General features: G+C 45.3%; 1 protein-coding gene across 1 annotated transcript in view; it reads left to right on the forward strand.

Moving 5' to 3' along the window:
* The window catches only part of LOC122811972 (beta-adrenergic receptor kinase 1-like), a 2,445,913-nt gene that overhangs the window by 125,981 nt on the left and 2,292,067 nt on the right, over positions 1-27,865 (forward strand). Inside the window, exon 2 of the mRNA XM_044084173.1 lies at positions 9,664-9,740. Coding sequence (XP_043940108.1) covers positions 9,664-9,740 — 77 coding nt within the window. The remainder of the gene's footprint in view (positions 1-9,663; positions 9,741-27,865) is intronic.

Here is a 27,865-nt window from a genome sequence, read left to right on the forward strand (position 1 = left end):
CTACTAGCTGCTAACAGACTCTTAGCCAGTTGTTATCTGAGTTTATGAACAAAAACGTTCATGTCTCACGCTCTTACTGTTGACCATGTTACTTTGATAATGTGTATTTCTACCCTTTCCTCCTGCTTCACTACTTACAGCTTCTCCATTTTTCTTCCCAGACATGACTTTGTTTAGTAATATACTTGTGAAGCTTGTGCCCTGGCCCAGCAATCAAGGAGCCTCAATCCTCACCACTAACACCAGCGAGGGATGTCTCATATAGGAAGAAAGGATAATAAATACACACAGTAGAGTGCAATTTCCCTTAAGAGCACACAGAGATCAGTCAGTCCGGGGCTGGTCGCTCCCTTGCTGTACAGGTCCCCAATAAGACTCCATCTCAGCCTAGTGGGCAAGCTAAAACCCCCAGCACCCTCTCTATCCAACCAGTGCTTCATGTCCCTGCCCAAATAGCGGACACACACACACACACACGCACGCACGCACGCACGCACGCACACACACACACACACACACACACACACACACACACACACACACACACACACACACACACACACAGACACACTGAGAAGAGTTTATACAACCACACAGACACTCCTGGAGAAGGCTGACACAGGTTCTCCAGCTGTGCCCCTTTTTCCCAGACTATACGGTAGTATCAGCTGCCACCACCCACTAATACTTATCAGCTACTTAAAGGCCCTTAAAATGGTGTCCAGTTATTACTGTGCAATATTATTATCCAATTGGTAAGTGTGACTGAACAGTCAAGGCTTTTTAGAGTGACTTGATACAGGATCACTATATACATGCAATGTACTCTAGAGCTTAAATTATCTCTACACAAAACAGCCACAGTTGAAAGTTGAAAGGTTTAAAAATATTTAATAATAAAAACACAAGACAATACTTTTTACTGCACAGTGCTAGTCAATAGTTCAGAGATCACAGAGAAATTCTTAAAATAATTCAGTAGTACAGTTCTGACATCACAGAAAAACACTTGGTCTAATGTTTCTAGCTATTTCTAAGACAAAACACAAGTCTAAGATAAACTTACATATAGAGCAAAACAGTGCTGATGAGTTGGATAGTCCAGACAAAAATGCTTAATGCTCTCTGATTCCCTCTGTTTTTAAAATCGCATTCCTGGTTCACTTTACATCATTCTTCGCACTTCCCTGGGTTCCCAGGCTAACAGAAACTACATTTACATTCTTAACATCTCCTTTTGTTATCTTGCAGCTGGTCAGGAAGCAGGGCAGTAAAAATACATTTGCACGTTTAAATCTAGCAATTTAACTCTTGGTTAAAACAATAGAAAGAATATCTTCATTTAGACATTTCGGCACTTTGTTTAGATCAAAGGGTCACAACATGCTTTACCTTGTCAGCTTTCTGCCATCATTTTGCACTGTTACATTTTTTTGCAGTTCCACATCTAATAGCATTTTTTCCTTTTAAGACGAGAAGCCTGTGGCTGACATTAATATTTACAAATGACAGAATTATCTATAAAATTCTATCTAGCTAGGCTGGCAGCCTTCACATTTCTCCCCTCCCAGGAGAACTCAAGCTAGTTTTCCAAGTGACCCTTGAGAAATGCCGCTTGAGAGGGCTAGGTCTATCTGAGTATACCTTACCCCATTCCTTGTCTTGAGAGGCCATCTGCATTGGCATTGCTAATCCCACTGCGGTGCTGCACTGACATATATGCTTGCAACCCTAGGCTCCATCTAAGCAACTTGGCATTTTGCTGGCTCTGTGTAACCATGTTACGGGGTTGTGATCTGTCATAACAGTGAATTTCTTTCCATACAGGTAAGGCTGAAGTTTCTGCAGTGCCCACACTGTGGCTAGACATTCCTTTTCTACAGCTGCATAGCATTAATTCCCGGGTTGGAGCCTACGACTGAGATAAACCACTGGGTGCTCTTCTCTCTCTGAAGAAATCTGTCTAAGTACAGCCACCACCCCATGGTTCAAAGCATCCACCTGCACAGCAAATTCTTTACTGTAATCTGGACTGGCTAACACAGGAGGTCCTCCCAAAGCTTCTTTAAGCTTCTGGAATGCTTGTTCACATGCTGGAGTCCACACTACCTTGTCTGGCCTGTTCTTCCTTGTCAGGTCTGTGAGGGGAGCAGCTATGGTACTATAACTGGGGACAAACTTTCTATAGTACCCTGCTGTCCCTAAAAATGCCCTCACTTGCTTTTTAGTAACAGGTGCAGGCCATGCCTGAATGGCTTCCACTTTGGCAGGTTCTGGCCTTATCTTACCACTCCCCACTCTATGTCCTAGGTAGGAGACCTCTGCCATACCCACCTGACATTGCTCGGTTTAATGGTCAACCCTGCCCTCTGTAGTTTGCCCAGCACTTCCCTGACATGCTGAAGGTGCTCTGGCCAGGAATGGCTGCAGATGGCAATATCATCTAGGGAAGCAAGGGCAAACCCTCTTGCTCCTGCTAGAATATGATCTACCAGCCTCTGGAAAGTCACTGTGGCATTCTTCATCCCAAAGGGCATCTTTGTGAACTCATACAAGCCAAAAGGAGTCACAAAGGCTGACTTCTCTCTAGCACTGGGAGTCAAGGGCACCTGTCAGTAGCCCTTGTTAAGATCAGTGGTTGTAAGATACTTAGCCCCACCCAGCTGCTCTAGGGCTTCATCTGTCCTAGGCATGGGGAAGCATCTGACTCCTGTGTGACTATTTAATTTCCTGTAGTCCATGCAGAACCTGGTGCTGCTTTCCTTTTTTTGCACCAACACCAATGGGGAGGCCCAGGGACTGTTGTATTCTTGAATCACCCTTAGTTCCAACATCTCCTGTACATCTTCCCTCAGAGTCTGTTTGACTCTCTCAGGCACTCTATAAGGGGCCTGCCTAATAGGCCTTTTGGGGTCCTGTATCCACCTGGTGCTGCACCAGGTGGGTGCACCCTGGTTTCCCAGTGAACATGTCCCCAAATTCCTGCAACACTGCTCAGATTTCTCGAACCTGGGTAGGAGATAGCTTCTGGGACATTGCTACCCCTTCCACTGAGGTGTCAGCCCGAGCCTTACTGAGGAGATTAGTCCCTAGATCTCCCTCAGACTCCTGCAATCGCTTAGCACAAGGGCCTCCCTATCATGGTAAGGTTTCATCATGTTAACATGGTACAGTTTGTGCCCCTGCCTTCTGCCTAGCAGTTCCACCATGTAGTTAACATCACTTACCTTTCTTACCACCTTGTGGGGTCCCTCCCAAGCTGCTTGCAGGTTGTCGTGTCTGACAGGTATGAGAACCATTACCTGCTACCCCACAACATACTCTCAAGCTCGAGCATTCCTGTCATACTACACCGTTTTCTGTTGTTGGATTTCTGCCAAGTTCTCCTGGGCCAAGTCCATGAGTTCCCCAAGCCTTTTCCTGAGGTTTAGGATGTATGCCACAACAGACTCCTTGTGAGACATGCACTGACCTTCCCACTCATCTCGAATTAAATTTAGGGGTCCCCTCACCCTATGCCTGTACAGCAACTCAAAGGGTGAAAAACCTGTGGATTGATGGGGAACCTCTATGTAAGCAAACAACAGATGGGGCAAATATTTGTCCCACTCCCTCTTAAACTGATCTGCAAATGCCCATAGCATGGACTTGATTGTAGAGTTTAACCTCTCATCAAGACCAGTGGTCTGGGGATGGTAGGGGGTGGTCTTTGTGCTTCACCCCACAGGACTTTTACAGACAAGCCAGCAGGTTTGACATTAAATTAGCACCTCTGTCGGTCAGTATTTCTTTTGGGAAACCTACCCTGCTGAAAATCTTTAACAAAGCATTTGCCACCTTCTCTGCCTCAATGGAGGACAGAGCCAATGCCTCAGGGTATTGTGTAGCATAATCCACTACCACTAGGATATATTTTTTCTCTGTGGAACTTGGGGTACTCAGGAGACCCACAATATCTATAGCCACCCTCTGAAATGGCTCCTCAGTCACAGGCAGAGGCATCAAAGGAACTCTCACCTTGTCTCCTGCCTTGCCTACCTTTTGGCACTGCCCACAGGTCCTGTAGTACCCTGTTACATCTCTGGAAATTCCAGGCCAATAGAATTTCTGCATAATATGCCTCTTTGTATGTTTTATGCCCATATGACCTGCAAAGGGAATATCATGGGCTATGGGTAGAAGTGCCAGACGGTAGGCTTTAAGCACTTCCAACTACTATACTCTCTCACCTTCTAGCCCTCCCTCAGCGGTCCACTCTGTGTATAGTAACCCTTTGTCCCAGTGTACAGATTCCCCATTTCCTTGAGAATCAGGTGCCTCCCTAGCTAACTGCCTCAGGCCTTGCAATGTAGGGTCTGAGAGCTGAGCCTGTCTCAACTGTCTCCTTGTAACCCTTCCCAGCTCCCCTTCCACAGGAAGTCTGGCATCCTCTGACAGTGGTGCCTCACTGTCAGCCTGGGTACTACTACTCACCTCTACCTTTGCGGTCACTCTGTCCAAGGGACCATCAGTACCCACAAGCAGCTGTGGCTCACATTCAGTCTCACTGCTACAGAGTAGCTCCCCTCCCTGAAGTAACCACCTCACCATTCCTGGCTGCAAGTATGCAGTCTGTCTGGGTTTCTCCCAAGCTACCAGACCCACATGCTTGTCTCCTAGCCTGACTTGTGTGTAACTGCATAAGGACATGGTACTGCCTCATCCAAATCCTTCCATATCAGGACATCTGCAGGATGGTAGTTCTGTACCCCTGTTGTCCCAAGACAACCTACTATTGGCATTTTGTCTTTCCCACTTACTGGCTGTCTCACCTTTTGTTCCCCACCTTGCCTCCATGGACACCTGTATGCCACATGGCCCCACTGGTTACATTCAAAACATTTAACCCTAGCTCCTGGACGTGTACCTGGACTAGTGGCTTTCCCTGCTACTGGCAGATTCTGTTGGGGCAGTCTATGCTGCCCACCATGGGTTCATTTAGATCCATGAGCAGTACTGGGAGTCCCTTTCCTGTGCAGGGCTGCACTGCTTGCTAGGTATAGGTCTCCCTTCTTTCCCAACTAATCTGAAGTAGCACATTGTCTATCAGCTAACCTGACCCTCATGTTTTCAGGTAAAGTGCTAAAGGCTTGTTCCCTCACCAAAAGGTCTGCCAGCCCTTCAAAAGTGGTGACCTCACATCCACTCACCCACCTATGGAAATAAATGCTTAGTTCAGCAACATATTCACACACATTTTCATCTGTCTTGCATCTGTGCTCACAAAACTTTTTCCTATACGTTTCAGGTATTAGCTTAAACAATTCTAACTAGTGATTTTTAACAGCAGTATAATCAAAACATGCAACATCAGACATTTTTGACAAAACAGTTACAGCTTTACCATGGAGTTAAGGGGGTCAGGAACCGTACCCAGAGTCTTTGGTCAACACTATACTGTTTGCATACCCTCTCAAACATATGAATGAAACTATCAAAATTATCCCCCTCTTTAAATTGCGGAAGAAATTTACTAACCTTTTGTGCTTCTGGGGTCCAGTTACTCCCTTCCCCATTACCTCCATGACTCTGGCGTAGAGTCAGCATTTCCCTCTCATGCCTCCTCTGCCGCTCCTTTTCCTCGGCTTCTATCTCCAAACGCCTGGCCTCCAACTCAAGTCTCTTTAGCTCCAGATGGATTTTTTTAAGTCCTCTGCAGAAAAGTTGAGCTGTCCATTCTCTGAGGGTATTATATCTCCACTGCCAGTCTGATTGTCCTCCTGGTTGCTGTTTTCTGATGCAGCTGTAACCAATGCTGCAATCAGGTCTGCCTTAGTCAGGTTTCCATGCACCAGTCCGCTAGCCTGACACATCTCCACCAGCTGGCTCCTTGTCAGCTTTTCATACTCCCTTGCTGACATGCTGCCTGCTCACCCTGACTAACTAAACTAACAAAAGGAATAAAACAGTTGTGATCTGAACTCTTGAGTATTCACTGCGTGGCTGATTTAGAGTACAAAACACCTTCAAAGCTCACTGTACAAAAGCTACAGGAATTCTCTCTACCACACCACTACAAACCAATTCGTATTTGCCAACCAATTAATATGTGGTGTGGATATCCCACCACTGCCAAACAATTAATATGTGACCCCTGTGCCCTGGCCCAGCAATCAAGGAGCCTAAAATCATCACCACTTACACCAATGAGGGGCGTCTCATATTGGAGGAAAGGATAACAAATACTCACAGTAAAGTGCAATTTCCCTTAAGAGCACACAGAGATCATAGTCAGTCCAGGGCTGGTTGCTCCCTTGCTCTCCAGGTCTCAATAAGACTCCCGAGTGGCACAGCTATAGGGTCCAGATCTCAGCCTAGTGGGCAAGCTAAAACCTCCAGCACGCTCTCTGTCCAACCAGTGCTTTGTGTCACTGCCCAAGTAGCTCTCTCTCTCTCACACACACACACACACACACACACACACACACACACACACACACACACACACACACACACACACACACACACTTTGAGAAGAGTTTATACAACCACGCAGACACTCCTGGGGAAGGCTGGCACAGGCTCTCCAGCTGTGTCCCTTTTTCCCAGACTATATGGTAGAAATCACTGGCACCATCCTGCTAATATTTATCAGCTACCCAAAGGCCCTTAAAAGGGTGTCCAATTATTACTGTGCAATATTAATATCCAGTTGGTAGTATAACTAAACAGTCAAGGCTTATTAGAGTGACCTGATACAGGATCACTATATACATGCAATGTACTCTTAGTGCTCAACTTATCTCTACACAAAACAGCCACAGTTGAAAGGTTTTAAAAGATTTAATAATAAATAATAAAGACACAAGACAATATCTTTTACTCCACAGTGCTAGTCAAGATCACAGAGAAATACTTAAAATAATTCAGTAGTACAGTTCTAAAATATTTAATAATAAAGACAATCATTTTTACTACACAGTGCTAGTCAGGAGTTCAGAGATCACAGAGAAATGCTTAAAATAATTCAGTAGTACAGTTCTGACATCACAGAAAAACACTTAGTCTAATCTTTCTAGTTTCTAGCTATTTCTAAGAGAAAACACAAGTCTAAGATAAACTTGCATATAGAGCATGTCAGTGCTGATGAGTTGGATAGTCCAGACAAAAATGCTTAATGCTCTCTGTTTTTAAAATCACATTCCTGGTTCACATTACACCATTCTGCACACTTCCCTGGGTTCACAGGCTAACAGAAACTGCATTTACATTCTTAACATCTCCTTTTGTTATCTTGCAGCTGTTCAAGAAGCAGGGCAGTAAAAGTACATTTGCATGTTTAAATCTAGCAATTTAACTCTTGGTTAAAACAATAGAAAGAATGTCTTCATTTAGACATTTCGGCACCGTGTTTAGATCAAAGGGTCACAACATGCTTTACTTGGTCAGCTTTCTGCCGGCAGAGTGCAGTTGTTACATTTTTTTGCAGATCCACATCTAACAGCATTTTTTCCATTTAAGACAACAAGCCTGTGGCTTACATTAATATTTACAAATTACGGAATTATTTATAAAATTCTATCTAGCTAGGCTGGCAGTCTTCACAATACTGTTCAACCATGCTTGTCAACCTTATTTTTGTTCTTGTACCTTAAATAGCAGTTTTCTTGCCCTGTCTGGCACCTGATTGCATAGCCTTCTCTTCTCTGACAGCAGTTACCCACCTTAGATTTTATGATTTGTTGACGTATATCTTTCCAGTCCAGTCTTGAGCTTCCTTTATGATCAAGACGGATTCTTTCCTGACAGAATTGCTGTCAGTGCCAAATCTCTTTACTAACACTAAACATTTTTTCATTGTTGACTCCCTCAGCTAGTCACTGTAGTCCCTAAATTTGTCTTTGCAGACTGTTTTTGGCTGCCAGTTCACGTAGTACTTCTGTGGCATTACGAGAATGCCACCTCTAGCTATCTTTTGTGTTACCTTTTTGCCACCTCCATGGCCCTTCCTGCTACCACTGCTGCTGTGTCCTTTGGTTAGTCATTGAAGCTTATGTGCACAGCAGCATGTGTGCACATATCCTTGGTCACTACTTGTTCATTTCCTGTGTCTTATTACAACTGATACTGGTTTCATTTGAATCTTGTTTCTCCTGTTTACATTGCTGTGACTTTTAATCTCTGAAGTTCATTTATCGGTCACCAAAACTTTTTTTGCAGGGCCATCACTGGATCTCCTGTCCTCATTGTTAATGTCACTACTTCTACTAATCACACCCTTTCCCACAACAGCTGCATCACCAGCCTTCTCCACTGTTTGCTTGTTGACTTCCTCCCTTTGTTTTACCGTCTACTGGGGGTACCGACCTACAATACCCTGCCCACTTTTGTTTGTGCCTGGCTCCCTGTTCTCTGGTTTCTGAAATTTCCCTCCTTTTCCTGTTTTCTTGTTTCCATTTAACCTGACCTTACCCTTGTAGTGTTCATCTTTTCTTTTTTTGACCTCTTCCCCATCCTACGTTTTATCTCTCATTTCCACCTGTCCACTACTGTCTTGAGATTCTTGTGTTTTTCTTTACTTGTCCATTGCTTTATTCCACCTGACCCTGTCTCCCTTCCCACATCATTGTAAGGGACAGGAAGTATCACGTTATCCCCATAATGTCCAGTCTGTTGTACTTACTCTTGTCAGTGTGCGTTCCTTTTTCTGAGTTGCTACCTTCCATCATAGTGAGAGCTGTCTTGCCCAAGGATAGAGAAGAAGAAAGAGGGAGCCCTGTTCATAGAGAAGGTCAGACTCCTCTGAGTCAAAAAAGGAAAGTGACCTTACCTGCAAATCTCAGATATCCTCCCCCTTGGGATATGATTCAAACAAAGAAGACAACCTGTCTCCTGATTCTCCCTCACAAGACCCACAATTTAATGAGAAACCATTTCAGATAGGATTGGTATGCTGGACTATGCTTCCATTCATTAGGTCTACATTCATTCATAGCCCCTGGAGCTGTATACGTCATTTATTACTCGTATAAAAAAAAAAATTAACAAGCACAAGAATCTGTCTAGTTCTAACTTCACCACGAGTAGTGTTGAGGAAAAAAAATTAAGCTAGTGGTCTTAAAACTTTGCCAATGAGCTCAGTCACAATAATTTTCAAAAAAATCTTTGTCTTGTAACAAATAAAGGCTTGATGCTTTGGAACACTACCTGGGTTTCATGATTTTTGGAAATTATTTTGACTGAGCTTATCAACAAAGTTTTAAGACCACGAGTTTCTCTGTTTGTTTTTTTTTCCGGTTGTGTAAAAATCTGTGCCTTGACAGACTGTTTACTGAGAGATCTGGACAACCTGCCCAGCATTGTGAAGACAGAGACCCCTTACTTGTCCACCATTAAGATGAGTACCTCACAATACTTTACTTTTAAGTAGCTTCAGTTTCTAGTATTTAACTCCTTTGGTCAGCTTGTGAAGGCTGTGCTGCATAGCTTGGTCTGCTCCATCCTAGAACTGGTAGATTGTCTGAAAGGCTGGATCATGTCGCTGTTTGCTAGAAAAGTTAAAAAATGAAATTATGTTTGTTTATTTTCACATATAGTTAAGATTCCTCTTGAATGCTAAAACTGTATCTTGTTTCTTCTGTCTTAATTATAAGCTCCTGATTTTTTTCTGTTTTCTTCTGGCAGCATTCGCAGTGTAATGCAGAAGTATTTGGAAGAACGAGATGAGCTAACGTTTGACAAACTCTTCAATCAAAAACTGGGTACTTAAGAAATCATTTGAATTCTTTTTAAGGAAACTGTACAGCTGTATGAAATGCATGACCAAAACCAGATAAAAAAATCAAGCTTAGAAAAGTAACACTTTTCTTGAAGTTATTTGAAATGACAGAATTTAGAGTAATGTGCATAGAATGATGCGTTATCCACTTTATTTTTCAGTCTGATTTTTTCATTGTCTTGACACCCCTCCCTTTTTTCCAGCACAACATGTTCTTTCTTCAGTACAGTATCTGTTCATTTCAAATGATCACTCCACTTCAGCTCCTTAGTTTGCTAGGGTTGTGCTAAAGCTTTTGATAGAGCAGCGGGCAGGTTCTGCTTTACTACAGGATGCTAAGCAGTTTCAACACTCATTGCTGTCTAACACTGTATAGAAACTTGCATAAGCACTGTAACGTACCAGTGATATCTAAAAACAGAATATGGTCTGGGGCAGAGTTCCTCAAAAAATCTGTGAAGAAGGCAACGTATTTCATAGCATATGCAGTAGTACACTGCTTCTCTTGAGGAATTACCTCATATTTTTCTTAGTGGTGTAATTTTGTTTTGTGATGCATACAAGTCTGTCTGAGGGACATCCCTCCTAAGCACTCATTGAAGGAAAAGATCCCTGTGCAAAATATAGCTGTGTGGGTCTGCCTTTGATCAGCTTAGTTGGTATGCCACCATATTGCTTGTTGAGGGTATGTGAACATTCTTAAGAGACATTTTGTGGTCCATTTCCCAGTCTGGCTCTGCTAATCTGCAGAGGTTGTAAGATCTTGAACCCCATTACTTATTGATGTACCACATCACTTTACTGTTGTTTGGGAATGTGTAGGTGAATGTTCTGAGTCCCTGAATAAAGGCTAAGCTTTAAGTGTTGGTTTTGCACATCTGTCAAGACCAAATGACAGCCTTGTATCATCTGATAATGTTTTGACCACTTCAGTTGTGCTTTCAGCGCAGCATCTGATGAGTTATACAGTTTTAAATCCTCTACAAAAAGAAGATAAACCTTTACACTTTGTTTTCTGGGAGCAAAATTGTAACTATGACCTAATCAGTTAAGCAGATGGCTTATTGGGTTAAGGGCAAGACGACAGAGCAGCAGTGACAGCGTAGCCCTGGAATATTCCCCTTTGAATTTTATCCCTGGGATAATAAATTGTCCTTTATCATGGCTTAACTGCAAAGTAGTTTAACACTGTCTTATGGTTACTAATGTAACTGATCAGTGTAGGGTGTATCTTATACATTTGCAAGCACTCCTTTATCCATGAATGTGGGATGCTGCCAAATGCTTTTTGTAATCTATCCATACAGTTCTCCATTATGACTTTATTTGGGTCTGTATCAGAATCGCGAAAGCTGTCTTTCGCGAATACATGTTCATTGACACATAAGTCGAAGAACGAGAACAGTGAAGTGCCAAAAGACAGAAATGGAGAATGCCGAACAGATTTTCTTGGCCAGCAGGGTGATCATGGGGATGAGGAAATGAATCCTTTTCCCCACTGTAGTGTGGTCTCGGAGTTGGTATATTTAAGTAGGGGGAGTGTAGGGGGTGCAGCCCCCCTGCAAAAACGTTTGAAAAAGTGTTTTAGGTATGGTTTGTACAGTTAGGTTTACCTTACCTGTATGGCACTGTTACTTCAGGGAATGCATTTGGCGTTCTCCATTTCGCTCTTTTGGTACTTCGCTGTTCTCGATGTTCATAGTGTTTCACTGTTGTAGTCCTTACAAAATGGGTTATCCGGCTCCCGGTAGCCCACAGTTGGCCAGAATACCAAAGCCCTGGTATATGACATCGGCTGCCTTCGGCCTTAAACCCGACAACAGAACGTCCAGTATAAAGGAAGGCAGCTGATGCCATTTCCTCAGTCTTTCTTGCCATGGAGCCCGAAGAAGAAGCAATTTGCATGAGTGCCGGTCGGCCGATTACCTTTTTTTGTATTCTGAATACTTCGGTTGTAGACATCTTCAGCTAAGTACCCCATTGGGGACCCTCTTTTCTTGCTTTAACGAATGTCGGAGAAAGTTAATAACGGTCTTGCCTGTGGAAAACAGATTCTGTGCCGTGATTTTCATGCTTAGTGTATCACTTGCTTAGGCCTTGAGCACGACGTCCATAATTGTGATCTCTGTGCTTCTTTTAATCCGCGTACCATATGGCATAGAACTAAATTTTTATATAAGCATTTTGGAGTTTGGCCTAGGTTCTAAGGTATGGGGTCTTCTGATCTCCCAACGTCTGATGTTCCTAAGAAGCGCAAGGATAAAGACCACGACAGGCCTAGGGTCAGGTTGGCCGATGTTCCAGTTAAGTTGGTTATCGGCCCAGCGGTTCTCAGTGAGGCACCTTCGCAGCCCCTGCAGTCCATGGATGTTCAGCTGTAGGCCTCTACTGAGACCCTTTCTGAGTCCTCCATGCCACAGGCTTCCACTTCGTCTTCTGACCCTCCGCCAGTTGCTACTTTCGATGGGTCCGGAGCCGCTAAGCAGGCCCCGGTTTCTGAGACCAGACCCAGACCAACGACCTCTGTTCAGACTACTGCTGTGGCTAGGCCTCCTGACTCCCTCCGGCTTTCTAGCAGACCTTCCAGCCGCAGATTTACTCAAAAGCAGGTGCCGGCCTCCCCTCTAATCCCTCAGGTTCTGATGTTTCCTGCAAGTCTGCTGATGAAGAGGAAGACTCTCATCTTTATTCTGGTTTTGAGGATTCTGATGCAGAAGAATCTATTCCTTCTGCCTCTCCTCCAGAAGATTTTTTTTTTTTGGAGATGCTCTGAATACTCTTAGGGAGTATTTCAAGTGGGAGAGTCAGGACTGTCCTCAAGTCTAAGAAAAGGATTAGGGAGTTCTTGGATTTACCACAAGCATAAGCCTCTGGCTATCCCTCCGGTGTTGGAAGTAGTTGATAATGTTTTCATGGAGAATTGTTTGACTCCTAATTCTGTTCCTCTTGCTCCCAGGAAACCTGACAGGTATTATAGAGTTCCTGATTCTCTCTCATCAGTTTCTTTTTAGGAATCCTGCTGCTGATCCAGAGACCATTTCTCAGGGCCCTAAAGGTGTCAAGGCTACAGTTGCAAAAAATCCTGTTCCCTCTGACAGAGAATCTAGGGCCTTGAACAGGTGGGGCAAAAAGGTTTATACCTCTGCCACCCTTGCTATTAGGTCTGTTACTTTGTCTTTTTCATATGCTTAAGTGTCAGCAGCATACATTGGAGTCTATTAAGGCTAAAATTGCTAGTGTTCCTTCCCTGGCGGAGAGTAAGGACATGCAAGAGTTATTGAATTCTGCCACTTTTGTGACTAAACGTTCTTTACACTGTGGTTTTGACAACTTGGAGGCTTCTTGCAGGGCAGCAGCCACTGGATCTGTTATCAGAAGACATGCTTGGCTCGGGGAACACCCCTTTCTGAGCCTGTTAAATCTAAGTTACTGGATGTACTTTTGCATAAAGACAATCTTTTTGGTAACAAAGCAGAAGAGGTGTTGAAAAAATTGGAGGATAAAGCCAAATCTATGCAAACTGTTTTTCTGCTAGTTCAGCCTCCTTGTTTTAGTAGGCATTATCCTTCTAAGAATTGGACTTTTCCTGATCCCAGTAAACAGGGACGCACTAGGTCTAGGGGTTATAGGTCTTCTAGGGGACAGACCTCTACTCCTCAAAAGACTAAGCAGTGGCATGCTTCCTCTTCAAAATCTGGGAGTTCTAAGCAACCTTCCCAAGGTAAGCATTCTCTTTTACTCAGCCCTCCTCCTGCCTGCTCCTGTTGGCCCAGGGTTGCCTTTGGGGGGAAGGTTGGCTTATTTTGCAGACATTTGGTCCACCATCACAGACGACAAATGGGTACTCAAAATAGTATACCAGGGCTACAAGTTTTCTTTTCACACTTTCCCTGTTCACCAAGGATACCCAGATTTCCCCCAAATCAAAGGGCAGAAGCAGAAAAGCAAATTTCTTCTTGCTGAATCTGGGAGCAGTAGAGCCAGTTCCTGTACTTCAGATAGGCCAAGGTTTCTACTCGAGACTTTCTGGTTCCCAAAAAAGGGGGCACCTGATGCTCCTTTCTGGTGTTTCCCAAATTCAAAATACTCACTCTTCAGCAGTTGCTGCCAATGCTGGTCAAGGATGCCTGGCTGGGGACTTTGGATCTCAAAGAAGCTTATCTGCACATCCCAATATGAGAAAGTTACAGGCAGTACCTTTGTTTCAGAGCTGGAAAGCTACACTACCAATTATCTGCATTGCCCTTTGGCTTATCTACTGCTCCCAAAGTTTTTACAAAATGTCTGGCTCCGGTCATTGCTTTTTGAAGGCAGAGAAACATTCAAATTTACTCTTACTTGGACGATTAACCTCATTCAAGAAAACTGTAGAACAACTTTTAAAGGATTTAGACTTTGTAAAGAACCTTCTCACCTCTTTGGGCTACATTCAGCAAAAGGAAGTCAAGATTGTTACCCACCAGGGAGATTGTATTCCTGGGAGCGAGTCTGAATACAGCTGCCCAGATGGTATTCCTCCCTCAAGAGAAACAAATGCAGCTTCCGACTTTCTTCAAGGATTTGGTAAGCATGACCCAGCTCTCTGCAAGGCAATTTCTGCAAGCCCTGGGATTCATGGCTTCATGTATACTGATGGTTCCATATGCCAAACTGCATATGAGGAAAATACAATGATGTTCTTCATTCCACATTGCTGCAGTCCTAACACTTGGGTAGTCCGCTGTCCCAGTCGGCCCGAATACCAAAGTATATGGCTGACGTCGGTCAAGGCGCATTAGTCTGACGTCAGGGTACAAATGCGCATGACCGACGTCATATCCTCAGTCTTTTTTGCCGCATGGTCCGATGCAGAAGCAGTTTTGCGAGTGCAGGTTGGCGTTCTGAAATTTTCTGAAGTCGGAGTTTCAGACCGAATCAAAGTTGGCTAAGTACCCCGTTGGGGAATATTTTGGTTTTTTCTTGCCTCAGTATTTAACCGGATGTCAGAAAAAGTGAATAACTGTATTTCTTGTGGGAAACAGATACCTCATAGGGATTACCATACCTTGTGTATACCTTGTTTAGGGCCTGAGCACGACGTTGTTGGATGTCACTCTTGTGCTAGATTTAACAAACGCACTATAAAGAGAAGGTTAGACTGTGCCAGGTTAGTTTTTGGGAAGCGTTGTAATTATAAAATGCCGTCGGATGCTCCGGCCCGCTTCGCCCAAAAAGCGCAAGGACAAAGCAGCAAAGTTTAGGTTGGAAGAACCGTCAGTCCCGGACGACGGTCCTTTAGAAGGCTCAGTGGAGCCGGAGGTTCTGCCAGAAGTTTCTTTGGAGTCTCAGGGAGAGACTTTACTGTTACAGGATGTGTCCTCTCAGGAGGTAGGCCAGGCTGAAGGGGCTTCTCAGGTGGCTGTTCTCCCTCTCTTCCTAAGGTGGTTAGGCCCTCCCTTCTGTTTCCAAGGCTTCTTTGAGAGGCAGGCCAGGTTTAACTTCAGTGGGGTCTCTCCTAGTTCTTCAGGATCTTTGCCTAAGAAACATATGCTTAAAATGGCAGAAGATTTGATTACTATGATTAGAGGTTCTATGCCCCTCCTGATAAGAGGCCTAGGGTGGAACCTGAGCTTGAGAGTTTTGAGCAGTGTTCGAGGCTTCTGAGTCTTCGGCTGAAGACTTGCAGGAGTATCCTCCTTATTCTGATTCTGATGTGGATGATTCTACTCCTTGCTTCTCCTCCTGAGGATTTTTCTTTTCAGAGACTCTTCATTCCATGAGGGAGCATTTTAAATGGGAAGGTCAAGATTTCTCTGATTCGAGGAAGAGGCTTAGGGATTCTTTGTTTTTACCCCAGCATAGGCCTTTAGCTATACCTCCTGTTCTGGATGTGGTGGAAGATGTTTTTGCAGAGGCTTCCCTGAACCCTGATTCTTTGCCTCCTGCCCCAGTTAAACCCGATAGGTATTATAGGGTGCCTGAAGCTCATAAGTATCTTTTTAAGAGTCCTAGGGCAGACCCGGAAACTGTTTCTCAGGGGCCTAAAGGTGTTAAGGCTTCTGTTGTTAAAAATCCTGTTTCTCCTGATAAAGAGGCAAGGGCTTTGGATAGATGGGGAAAGAAAGTGTATACTTCTTCCACTTTAGCCATGAGGGCGTTGAATTGCCAGTTTCACATGTTAAAATATCAAAATTATCTCCTTTCACAATTGAAGTCTAAGGTGGATGCTCTGGCGGAAGGTATTGAGTGTAAAGAGTTGCAGGATTTGGTTCATGTGTCTGAACAGGTGGGTAAGCATTCCTTGCAATGTGGTTTTGATGCTGTGCAGGCCTCTTCGAGGGTGGCTGCCACTGGTTCTGTTCTTCGTAGGCACGCCTGGCTGAGGGATCAGAATTTAGCTGAGCATGTTAAGACAAGGATTTTGGATGCTCCGTTACAGTCTGACGTGTTGTTTGGTTCGCCTGTGGAAGCAGTTTTAAAGAAAATGGAGGACAAGGCTAAGTCTATGCAGACTGTTAAAGATTTTTTGCAGGTTCAGCCTCAAGTTTAGTAGAAATTGGCCTACTAAGGGATGGACATATCCTGCTTATGATTCCCAGTCTAGGGGTAGGTCTAGACGTGGTAGGGGCAGAGCTCAAGGTTCTTTTAGGCCTAGAACAGGAGTTCACCTGCTCAGTCTTCTGGTGAGGGCAGGGGTCAGTCCTTTCGTAAACAGACCCAATGACCTGCCTTTTCAGCTGCCAGTACTTTCTCGTCTGGGAGCACCTTTGGGAGGAAGGCTGGCTCTTTTCAAAGAAAATTGGAATTTAATTACCCAAGACAGATGGGTATTGGATATCATTCACCACGGTTACAGGTTTTATTTCCATACCTTGCCTCCTTTCAAAGGCATGCCAGACATTCCTCCTCTACAAAGAAAAGAGGCTCACAAGCAAATTTCTCTGTTACTCCAAATAGGGGCCATTCAGCCGGTTCCGGTGCCAGAAAGGGGCCTAGGATTTTATTCTCGCCTGTTCCTAGTACCAAAGAAGGGGAACACGTGGAGACCAATTTTGGATTTATCTCTCCTCAACACTTATCTGGACATTCCCAAGTTCAAAATGTTGACGTTACAACAGCTTTTACCTCTGCTGGGCAAAGATCACTGGATGGTAACTTTAGATCTCAAGGAGGCTTACCTTCATGTACCTATCAGACTAAGTTGCAGGAAGTATCTGCGTTTTCGAGCTGGGAATTCCCATTATCAGTTCTCTGCATTGCCCTTTGGCTTATCTACTGCGCCCAGAGTATTCACAAAGGTTCTGGCTCCAGTGATAGCTTACTTCAGGCTAAAAGGAATACAAATCTATCCTTACTTGGACGACTGCCTGATTCTGGCTCAAGAAAAGGAAGACCTTTACAGCATTTGGAATATGTGATAGCAGTGCTAAGATGCCTAGGGTATTCTGTGAACGAAATAAAGTCCAGTCTAGTACCCTCTCAAGACATGTGCTTTCTGGGTGTGAGACTGAATACAGCAACCCAGATGGCCTTTTAACCCCGGACAAACAAAAGAATCTTTCCCTTTACTTCCATCAACTATCTCTTCAGTCCGGGCTGACTGCAAGGACAGTCCTTCAAGCCTTAGGGTTCATGGCATCTTGTATTCTGGTGCTTCCCAATGCCAAACTGCATATGAGGAAGTTGCAATGGTATCTCAAAAATGTATGGACACAGCACTGCCAGGATTTTGACACTGTCATTCAAATAATACCTTGCATTCAAAAGGAATTTTTGTGGTGGGCTCAGGAATGTCACCTAAACAAGGGACTCTCTGTGACCCGGCCAGAGGCGAGTCAGATTCTAACGACAGATGCCTCAGACATAGCTTGGGGAGCTCATCTGAATGGAAAGTGGATACAAGACAAGTGGCCTGCCAGACTACAGCATCTACATATCAACATGAAGGAGATGTTAGCAGTCCAGTTTGCATTAATGGCTCTCAAGGAGTTACTTCTTCCAGGGCAGGTGTTGATTCTAACAGACCACACAACTGTCATGTGGTACATCAACAAACAAGGGGGAACACATTCTTACCCGTTATGCAGGCAAGCAATGATTTTATGGGAGACTGCGCTCAGCTTGCAACTAACTCTTCAGGCAAGGTTTCTGCCGGGAGCACAGAACTCCTTAGCAGATGTGTTAAGCAGACAAATCATGGATCCCCACGAGTGGAAACTGGATCTTCATGTATTTCGGAAATTGACAGTGTCTTGGGGAACTCCAGACATAGATCTGTTCGCTTCTCCACTAAACCACCAGCTGCCAAAGTTTTGCACAAAAAGGTTTCATCACACAGCTTGGAAAGTGGATGCTCTTTCTTTCAGTTGGAAAAATCTTCATGTGTATGCCTTTCCACCTCTGCCTCTTCTCCCAAAGGTGCTCCTAAAGGTCAGACAAGACAAGCCAAGGATGATTTTAATAGCTCCAGATTGGCCTCGGCAACACTGGTACCCATTACTGAGGAGTCTGGTAAGGAAGCCTCCATGGCCTTTACCTTTGATTCCGCACCTGTTGTCTCAGAGGGACGGTCATCTACTCAATGTCAAGCTTCACTCTCTTCATCTAACAGCCTGGCATATTCTGTTTTGAAACACAGCAGGTCTCAACTTCCTCAACAAGTTTTAAATGTGATTATGGAAGCCAGAAGACCTAGTACAAGGAAAGTGTACGCCGAAAAATGGAAGAGATTTTTATTTTGGAGTGCAGCAAAGAATTTGGAGATTTCTGAGCCTAATTTGAGTGTGGCTCTTCAATATCTTACTGAGTTATTGGACAAAGGTTTGTCTTTCTCTTCCATTAAGATTCATGCTGCAGCAATTTCAGCTCACTATGATTGTGACCCACCATTGTTTTCTCATCCTTTGTTCAAGCAATTTCTTAGAGGGGCAAAGAATATAAGACCCCCACGTAGAGCTCCTACTCCTGCTTGGGATCTCAATTTTGTGTTGGAGAAACTTACTCTACAACCTTTTGTGCTCATGGCTACTGCTGAATTGAAATACTTGTCATGGAAGACTGCTTTTTTGTTGGCCATTACTTCTGCAAGAAGGGTTTCTGAATTGCAGGCCCTTATGGCGGTTGAGCCTTTTTGATTTTCCATAAGGATAGGGTATCATTACGTACTAATCCTTCCTTTATGCCTAAGGTGGTTTCTAGTGTGGCTTTAAACCAAACTATTCATTTGCCTACTTTCTATGCAGATCCCCAAAATAAGGGGAAAAGATTTTGCACACTTTAGATGTACACAGGCAGTTGCGTTATTATTTAAGCAGGACTAAGGATTTTAGGCAGTCTCAGCAGTTGTTTGTTTCTTTTGCTTTGAGTTCTCAGGGCAAGCCTGTGTCAAAACAAACTATTTCTAAGTGGATTGGGTTTTGCATTGCATTTTGTTATTCCCATCATGGCAAGGAGATTCCAGCTGGGATTAGGCCTCATTCCACTAGGGCTACTGCCACTTCAACAGCATTTCTAAGGGGTGGCAACTAAGGATATTTTGGAGGCAGCTACTTGGAGTTCAGTGCATACTTTCTCTAAGCATTACCACCTTCCTCTCTACTCTAAATCTAGGGCTGGTTTTGCCACAGCTATTTTGCAAGGCATGTTGACAGCTCCTGCTTCTTTATGATTTGCCAGCCTCCCTTACCTCTGCTTTGGGATTCTACCCAAGTGTTAGGACTGCAGCAATGTGGAATGAAGAACATAGTACAGTTTTGTACCTACCATAAATGTAGATGTTCGAGGATCCACATTGCTGCAGTCCAATTTACCCTCCCTCCTTCCCCTCTGTGTTTAGGGGTGGTTGTGTGGGTGAGGTTATATTCTTGTAATTTTGTATATATTGTACATATATTTGGTGCAGGAGTGTTTGGTGTTTTTTGGTTTTGGCCTTATCTTTTTAGGGTCTTCTGACATCTGGGGCAAGAAAAGACTGAGGATATGACGTCGGTCATGCGCATTTGTACCCTGACGTCCTGACGTCAGACTAATGCGCCTTGACCGACGTCAGCTATATACTTTGGTATTCGGGCCGACTGGGACAGCGGACTACCCAAGTGTTAGGACTGCAGCAATGTGGATCCTCGAACATCTACATTTATGGTAGGTACAAAACTGTACTGTATCTCAAGAACCTTTGGTGTCAACACACACAGGATTTAGACTTGATACTTCCTCTGATTCCTTGTCTGCAGACAGAGTTTCTTTGGTGGGCGACAGCCTGTTCATAGAACAAAGGTCTGCCTTTTCGTCCACCTTCTGCAAGCATGACTCTCACCACAGATTTCTCGAGCTTCACTTGGGGAGCACATCTAGAGGGCAGATGCATACAGGGGACTTGGAGCTACCAACAGATTCACCTGCACATAAATCTGAAGGAATTGATAGCAGTCCAGCAGGCCTTGCTGGCTTTCAAGCATCTTCTCTCTCCTGGAACTCTTCTAGTCAGGACAGACAACACCACAGTCATGTGGTACATCAACAAGCAGGAAGGGACTCACTCTTACCCCCTTTGCAAACAAAGCATGATTCTGTGGCCCATAGCAGCTTCCATGGGCCTACATCTGATAGCTCAGTTTCTTCCAGGAAGGCTCAACACCTTGGCAGATCAGTTGAGCAAGCAGGTCCTGGATCCGCACGAGTGGCAGCTTAACAAGACCATATTCTATCGCATCATTCAGCATTGGGGTACACCCCAGGTGGATCTCTTATCTCCGAACAGTCCTCTTCTTCCAACCTTTTGCACCGGGGAGCATCACGACAAAGCCTGGAGAGTGAATGCTCTGTCCTTCCCCTGGGCACAGCTTTCAATTTATGCCTTCCCTCCTCTGCATCTTCTTCCCAGAATGCTGTTGAAGATAGGGTACAAAAAACCAAGGGCCGTTATCATAGCTCCAGACTGGCCCAGACAGCATTGGTATCCTCTGCTTCGCAGTCTCGTCCAGTCTCAGCTTTAGCATCTTCCCCTGATACCAGATCTCTTGGCTCAGGAAGAGGGAAAATTTTTACATCCTCATCTTCAGACTCTGCATTTGGCAGCCTGGCTCATAGTATAAATCTATCTGAACAGGTGGTTGAGGTTCTTCGTGAGGCCAGCAGGCCTAGCACTAGGAAATCTTATGCAGACAAATGGAAAAGAGTCCGTATTTGGATGCAAACCAGAGGGGAAGACACTTCTCAACCATCTCTTCCCATTATTCTTGATTACCTGGCAGGCTTGCTTAATGATGGACTTTCCTTTTCTTCATTCCAAGATTCACGCCTCAGCGTTTTCTGCTTATTGTTCCTTTGAACAACCCATCTTCTCACATCCTTTGATGAAGCAGATCCTCATGGGGGTTAGCAATTTAAAACCTCCCAGAAGGGCACCTACTCCTGATTGGAATCTTAATTTTGTGCTTGAGAAACTTACTCTGCCTCCTTTTGAACCAACTGCCTCTGCAGATTTAAAGTTTCTTTCCTGGACAACTGCCTTTCTCTTGGCCATTACTTCAGCTAGACGAGTTTCTGAGCTGCAGGCCTTAATGGCAGTAGTGCGTTTTATCATCTTCCATGTGGATAGGGTTTCCCTTCGAACCAGTCCTTCCTTTATGCCTAAGGTGGTTTCTAGCTTGAGTCTTGACCAGTTTGTCCACCTGCCTACCTTCTTTCCTAAACCTCACAGTAGAGGAGAAAGACATCTGTACTCCCTTGATGTACATAGACAGCTTTGGTTTTACCTGGACAGGACTAAAACCTTTCGGAAGTCTGACCAATTGTTGGTCAGTTTTGCATCTGGAGCTCAGGGCAAAGTTATTTCTAAACAGACCATTTCTAAATGGATTGCCCATTGTATTCACATTTGTTACTTGCAACATGACAAGGTTCCTCCACAGAGTATCAGGACCCATTCTACTAGAGCAACTTCCACCTCAGCAGCTTTTTTGACAGGTGTACCTACTAAGGACATCCTGAAAGCAGCTACTTGGACTTCTTTTCACACTTTCACAAAGCATTACAGTTTACATTTGTTTTCTAAATCCAGGGCAGGTTTTGTCACTGCAGTGTTGCAGGGCATCCTTACCAACCCTTAAATAGTGGATGTTAAGTTGTCAATCTCGCCTTCATTCTTGCTGGATAGGTTCGGAGCCGATCTTTGGCTCCGACTCGGCCACTTACTAAAGCTCGAGAGCTAATTTTACCGGCTCGAGGCAACCCTATATCCCATGATGCAAGGCGATAACTACCCAGATCTCGTTTGCTGCTTTCGCTTGCGAGGTGCATTTTTACCGGCTCCTGGTAAGTTTTCAAATTTTCAGACTTTTAGTCCCTCCCTTTTCGTTTTAGTCCACTACTGTTATTGTTTTAACTCTTAACGGTTAGATTTTTAACCCTATCTCCCGTTAGTGGTTCCCCTTTTCCATTTATTTATCCCTTCCCCTAAGTTAGGCCTTAAGCCTCCCCCTTTCCTAATTTTTTGTCAGGGATTCTGTGTGGTGTTTGGGTGTGTTTGTATCCCTGTTTTATTTTTTATTTGGATTGGGTGTTTATTGTGTGTGTGTGTTTTTGGTACTTAGTGTTCCCTCAACACAATTATGTCGAAGGACACAAAGGTCTCAGGCTTCAAGAAGTGTGACTCGTGCTGTCAGAAAATGTCTCTGACAGATGGTCACACTTCTTGCGGTTACTGCCTGGGACCTCTGCACCTGCAGGACTCTTGTTCTGTCTGCCACGCCTTCAGCCCAAGAGTCCTGCAGGAGCGCAGAAATAAACTAATACTGAGGGGCTTATTAAAGCCTGAGAGCTCCCCTACTAAGTCTGCTCCGGGGAAGCCCTCGAAACCAGTAAAGCCTTCGGCTCCAAGCCCTAAGCCATCGGCTACTGGTTCGCCTTCTGTGACGAGATCGGCTTCGGCCGGAGCCGATCCTTCTGTGTCACAGCTTACAGTATTGGCTCCACCCGGCGTCGATACCGCTAAATCTAGGTACTCACTGTCTGCTCCGGCTGGAGCCGACGTATCCTCGGCTCCTTCAGCTCCACCCATCTCCAGAAAGAGATCAAGATCCCCTTCGTTGGAGTCTATACATTCGGCTCCGAGATCACCCCTGCTCTCGGAGCGAAGCCATTGGAGCCGGTCTTCTCGGTCGTCCAGGCTGTCCGACCACGACCTCGAGAGAGTGGTGAGTAGACTATTAAAGTCTCAGGCATTGGCCCAAATGCTCCATAGCCCGTCTCATCAGACGATAGCTATTACACATCCACCTAACATTCCTCCTTCGACTCTCCTACAGAGCTCGGAGCTCCTCTGAGCCATGACTGTTGTGGCTTTGGAGCCGATACCTACCCCTTTGGCTCCATCGTCCTCTGCTCCGATCTCCTTCTTGATGCCTTCATTGGAGGGATCCGGGCGTCTGGTCTCTCTCGCCGGCTCTGAGGGGGCGAGTGGCATCGGACCCTTGTCCGACCCCGTTCTCCCACTCGAAGCTTCGGCGCTGGTGAGCTCAGCCCCGACATCAGCCTTGGAGCCGTCCCTGTCAGTGTGGCCTGGGGTTCCTATCTCTTCGCAGCGGGAGCCTTCTGGCCTCTCTGATGGGGGAGCCTTCGAGGTGATGAGGAGTGTACTAGCCCCAGGGTGTAGTCAACGGTCAGTTCCATCAGCTCCTCCCACTACAGTGCCTGCTGGCGTCTCTTCCCACTCTCTTGCTCCCGGACCCAGAGATCCAACGCCTCAGGTTTCCCCCTGGGAATATCTTTCTCTTCCGAGACTTTTCCTGACCCGTCAGGTGAGCCTCCGCGTAAGAGGACATGTAAGAGGAAACATCTAGACTCCCCCGAGTCTATTACATCTGATACGGACTTGGATGTGTCGGAGGGATCCCCAAGGTCCCCCTCTGAGGATGTCTCTTTCTCAGACATCCTTGAACTCCTTAAGCAGAGGGGGAACTGGCCTTCCCTTAATCCTTCCGAGGACGAGTCGGTATACCTGGAGGCGTTCGGGTCTCGACCCTCGACCTCCTGGGTGTTTCCGCCTTTCGACCCTCTTATGGACATGGTGGCTCGGAAGGTGTGGATGGCCCCGGATTCGGTGGAACCCATTTCTTGGAGGCCTTCTAAATTCATCACGGCCCCACCTGATAGGCAATTTTTGACAAAAGGTGTCCCGGTTGATGCCATGGTGGTGGCTGCAGCCACCAAGAAGGAACTAGCTGATCCTTCAGTACCTGTCCATCCTCCTAACAAGGATTCCAGGACTATGGATAGGTACGGCAAGCAGATATTTTCTTCAGCGACCTTTGCTATGCAGTCGCTGAACTACTTGTGTCACTTCACCTGCCTTCAAAGAGATGTTCTTAAAGAGTTGGGAGAAGTTTTACAGGATCCGTCAGTTGCTGGGTCCCAGGATAAAATTAACTCACAGCTAGGAATCCTAAACTCCATTGTTAACTCCTCCATGCGGCTCATTTCATATGCAGCCGATGGAGCGAGTAGGGCCGCAGGCACAAGAGTGGCTTTAAGGCGTCAATCCTGGATGCGGCTTTGTAATTTTGCAGACCCCTTCAAGGCGTCCTTCACAAACTCTCCTTTTGAAGGTTCGACCTTGTTCGGACCTCAAGTGAAAGACACCTTGACTAGATGCGAACAAGATGGCAAGACTCTTTCTGCCATAGGAGTCCGTTTCTCCACCCCTTCAAGACCTTACCCAAAAGGTCAGAAGGGAGGGAAAATGTGGTTCCGCAAATCTCAAGGAGTCATGCCTGACGCACAAGGTCAGTTTACCCCCAGAGGCAGAGGGGGTAATAACAACAGACGCCGCCCTAGGGGCAGAGGGGGTCCGCAGAATCAGGGTAGCAGGGAGCCTCTCTCTGACAAACCCTTCCAGCATCCCTGAGATGTTGCCAGATTGTCCACCTTCGGAGGCAGTCAGGGGAAGATTATCGCTGTACCCAAAAGCCTGGCTCTCCCTTTTCTCAAGACAAATGGGTACAGTCGATCATATCCGAGGGTTACAAAATTCCCTTTATCCAAACCCCAGTTCAGCAAAAGGGAACCCTTCCAGACATTCCACCCGGTCTAAGGGAACTAGCAGTACCAGAGATATCAAAACTGCTAGCAAAAAGAGCCATCCAGCCAGTCCCAGCAGACCAAATAGGATCCGGAATCTACTCAAGGTTCTTTTTAGTACCAAAAAAGACAGGGGACTGGAGACCAGTATTAGATCTCAGCAAACTAAACAAGTTTGTAAAGAAAACAAGATTCCGGATGGTCACGCTTCAGTCCATTCTACTCTTTCTGGGCAAGGACAATTGGATGTGCTCGGTGGACCTTCATGATGCGTACTATCACATAAAAATTCACAGGCACTCCAGAAGGTTTCTCCGCTTTCGGCTGGGGGCCAGTCACTTCCAATTCAGAGCCCTGCCATTTGGACTCACTACAGCCCCCAGAGTGTTCACCAAATGTATGGCAGTGGTTACGGCTCACCTGAGACGTCAAGGATTCCAAGTGTTTCCATATCTAGACGACTGGCTTCTCACTGCCACCACCAGGCATCAACTTCTCCAAGCCAGAGATTACACCATTCACATTTGCAGAGGGCTAGGGATCTCTATAAATTTCGAAAAATCTACCTTGTCAGTCTATCACCTTTATAGGCGCCAATTTGGACACCGTACAACTTTCAGCAAAGTTAACAGATCAAAGGATCTTGGATATTCAAAACCACATCCATGTGCTTCTCCAGAGCGACAAAATTCAGGCCAGGTTTGCCCTGAAAGTATTGGGTCTTATGGCGGCCGCCATAACACTTCTTCCCCTTGCCCGCTTTTACATGCGTCTTCTACAGTGGATGCTGTTCGCCCAATGGTCTTTTCAACGACTTCCCATGCATCACAGGATCATGATAACTACAATTTGCAAAAGGCATCTGACCTGGTTGATATTGTCCCCTCAAGTCCATCAGGGCAAACCCTTTGTTCCTCCTGCCCCGGTCGCCACGGTTACGTCGGACGCCTCCCTGATCGGGTGGGGGGGGCATTATCAGGGCAGGATGGTCCATGGCACTTGGCAACCTTTCGAATGCCACCTGCACATAAATGTCCTGGAGATGAGAGCAGTGCTTTTAACGTTGCAAGCCCTCCACGATTCTCTTCCCCTGGGGACTATTGCAGTCCAAACGGACAATATGTCCGTAGTGTGGTATATCACAAGCAGGGCGGAACCAAGTCCTATCCACTGTGTCGAAAGGTACTCAGACTTTGGCAGTGGGCAATCTCTTCTCAGCGGTTTCTGATAGCAACGCATATCCCCGGGAAATCCAACATCATAGCAGACAGGTTGAGCAGAGCTATTCTCATGCCTCACGAGTGGTCTCTCAAACAATCTGTGACGGAAGAGATTTTTCAGAAATGGGGCCTTCCTTGCTGCGATCTTTTTGCTGCGCCTTAAAACAGCAAATGCCCCGACTTCTTCTCCCTCTTCCCCCTTCCATGCCATCCTCCCAGAGACGCTCTAATCCAAGATTGGCCCCGGGGACTTCTCTATGCTTTTCCTCCCTTTCCTCTAATACCACAAGTAATTCAGAAAGCAACCGCCTTGAGAGTCAAGATGATTCTCATTGCCCCTTATTGGCCTCGACAGATATGGTTTCCGTTCCTGCATCATTATCTTTTTGGTACAGCCATGGCATCTGGACCCGGTTCCAGATCTTCTGACCCACCAGTCGGGGCAGCTGCACCAATCCATACCTTCTCTCAACCTCACTGCTTGGTTGCTCCACTTCCGTCCCTAGCCAGGCTTCCTATGATTTCTAATCCCGTCCGGGATGTCATAGTAGCTTCCCTTAAATCTTCCACCAGAAGGATTTACACTAGTAAATGGCAACGTTTCTCCTTCTGGGCAAAAGCTAGGAACATAGATCCCTTTACTGCTACGATTCATTCGGTCTTGGAATTCCTAGCAGAAATTTTTCACTCAGGATCTTCTTCCTCCACAGTAAAAGTTCAGTTGGCAGCCATTTCAAATTGTCATATTGGCTGTTGGACCACAACATCATGTCCCATAAACTTTGCAAGGCATTCCTTAGAAGTGTATTTTTACTTAAGCCTCCGATTAGAGACTCCCTACCACAGTGGGATCTAAATGTAATCTTAACATCCTTGATTCTTCCCCCTTTTGTACCTGCGGCTACCTGTTCATTGAAATTTCTTTCTTGGAAGACACTCTTCCTGGTCGCCATTACTTCTGCCAGGAGAGTATCTGAGCTTCATGCCCTCTGCATTCGTCCTCCCTACTTAATCTTCCACAAAGACAGAGTTTCTCTAAGGACTAATCCGTCTTTTTTACCCAAAGTGGCATCGCAGACAAACTTAAATCAATCTGTTGATCTTCCAGTTTTTTCCCCCAAATTATTCTAATAGAGCGGAGCAAAAGCTACATTATCTCGATGTTCACCGCCAACTCAGATATTATTTGGACAGAACCAAACAATTTAGGAAATCTGATCAACTGTTTTTATCCTATGCAGAAAACATGAAAGGCCTTCCGGTATCCAAGGTAACCCTATCTAGGTGGCTGTCTTCTGTGATTACATGCATTTATCAACTCAGAGGTAAAGAGTTGACTTCTAGGCCAAAAGCCCATTCAACTAGAGCACTAGCTACATCTACAGCTTTTCAGGCTAGACTTCCAATAGACACTATTTGTGCAGCAGCCACATGGGCCTCTCCTCATACCTTTGTTTCACATTACAAATTGGACTTGGCCTCCAGAAACAGAGCAAATTTTGGTTCCACCGTTCTCAAGAGTCTGTTCCATTGAGCCACCCAGGATAAAGGTGCTAGAGACGCGGTCCCATCCAGCAAGAATGAAGGCGAGATACAACTTAACATTGAGAAGTTATGTACCTACCATAACGTTCCATGTTAGTTGTCTTCTCTCACCTTCTTTCTTGCGTCCCTCCCACCATCCCCCTAGCCTGGTCAGACCGAGAAGTTTATTCCTCTTCCTTGAAGAGTCCTGATCCAATTTTTCCAAGCTAATTAGCTTCCTAGTGTCACTAGATCAGATTGGTCTTTTTCGAGGGATTATTTCCCCTTCCTCCTCCTCTCCAGTTGG

Source organism: Protopterus annectens, chromosome 9.part0 (assembly GCF_019279795.1).
Source record: "Protopterus annectens isolate FY-2018-M chromosome 9.part0, PAN1.0, whole genome shotgun sequence".
Classification (NCBI taxonomy): Eukaryota; Metazoa; Chordata; order Ceratodontiformes; family Protopteridae; genus Protopterus; species Protopterus annectens.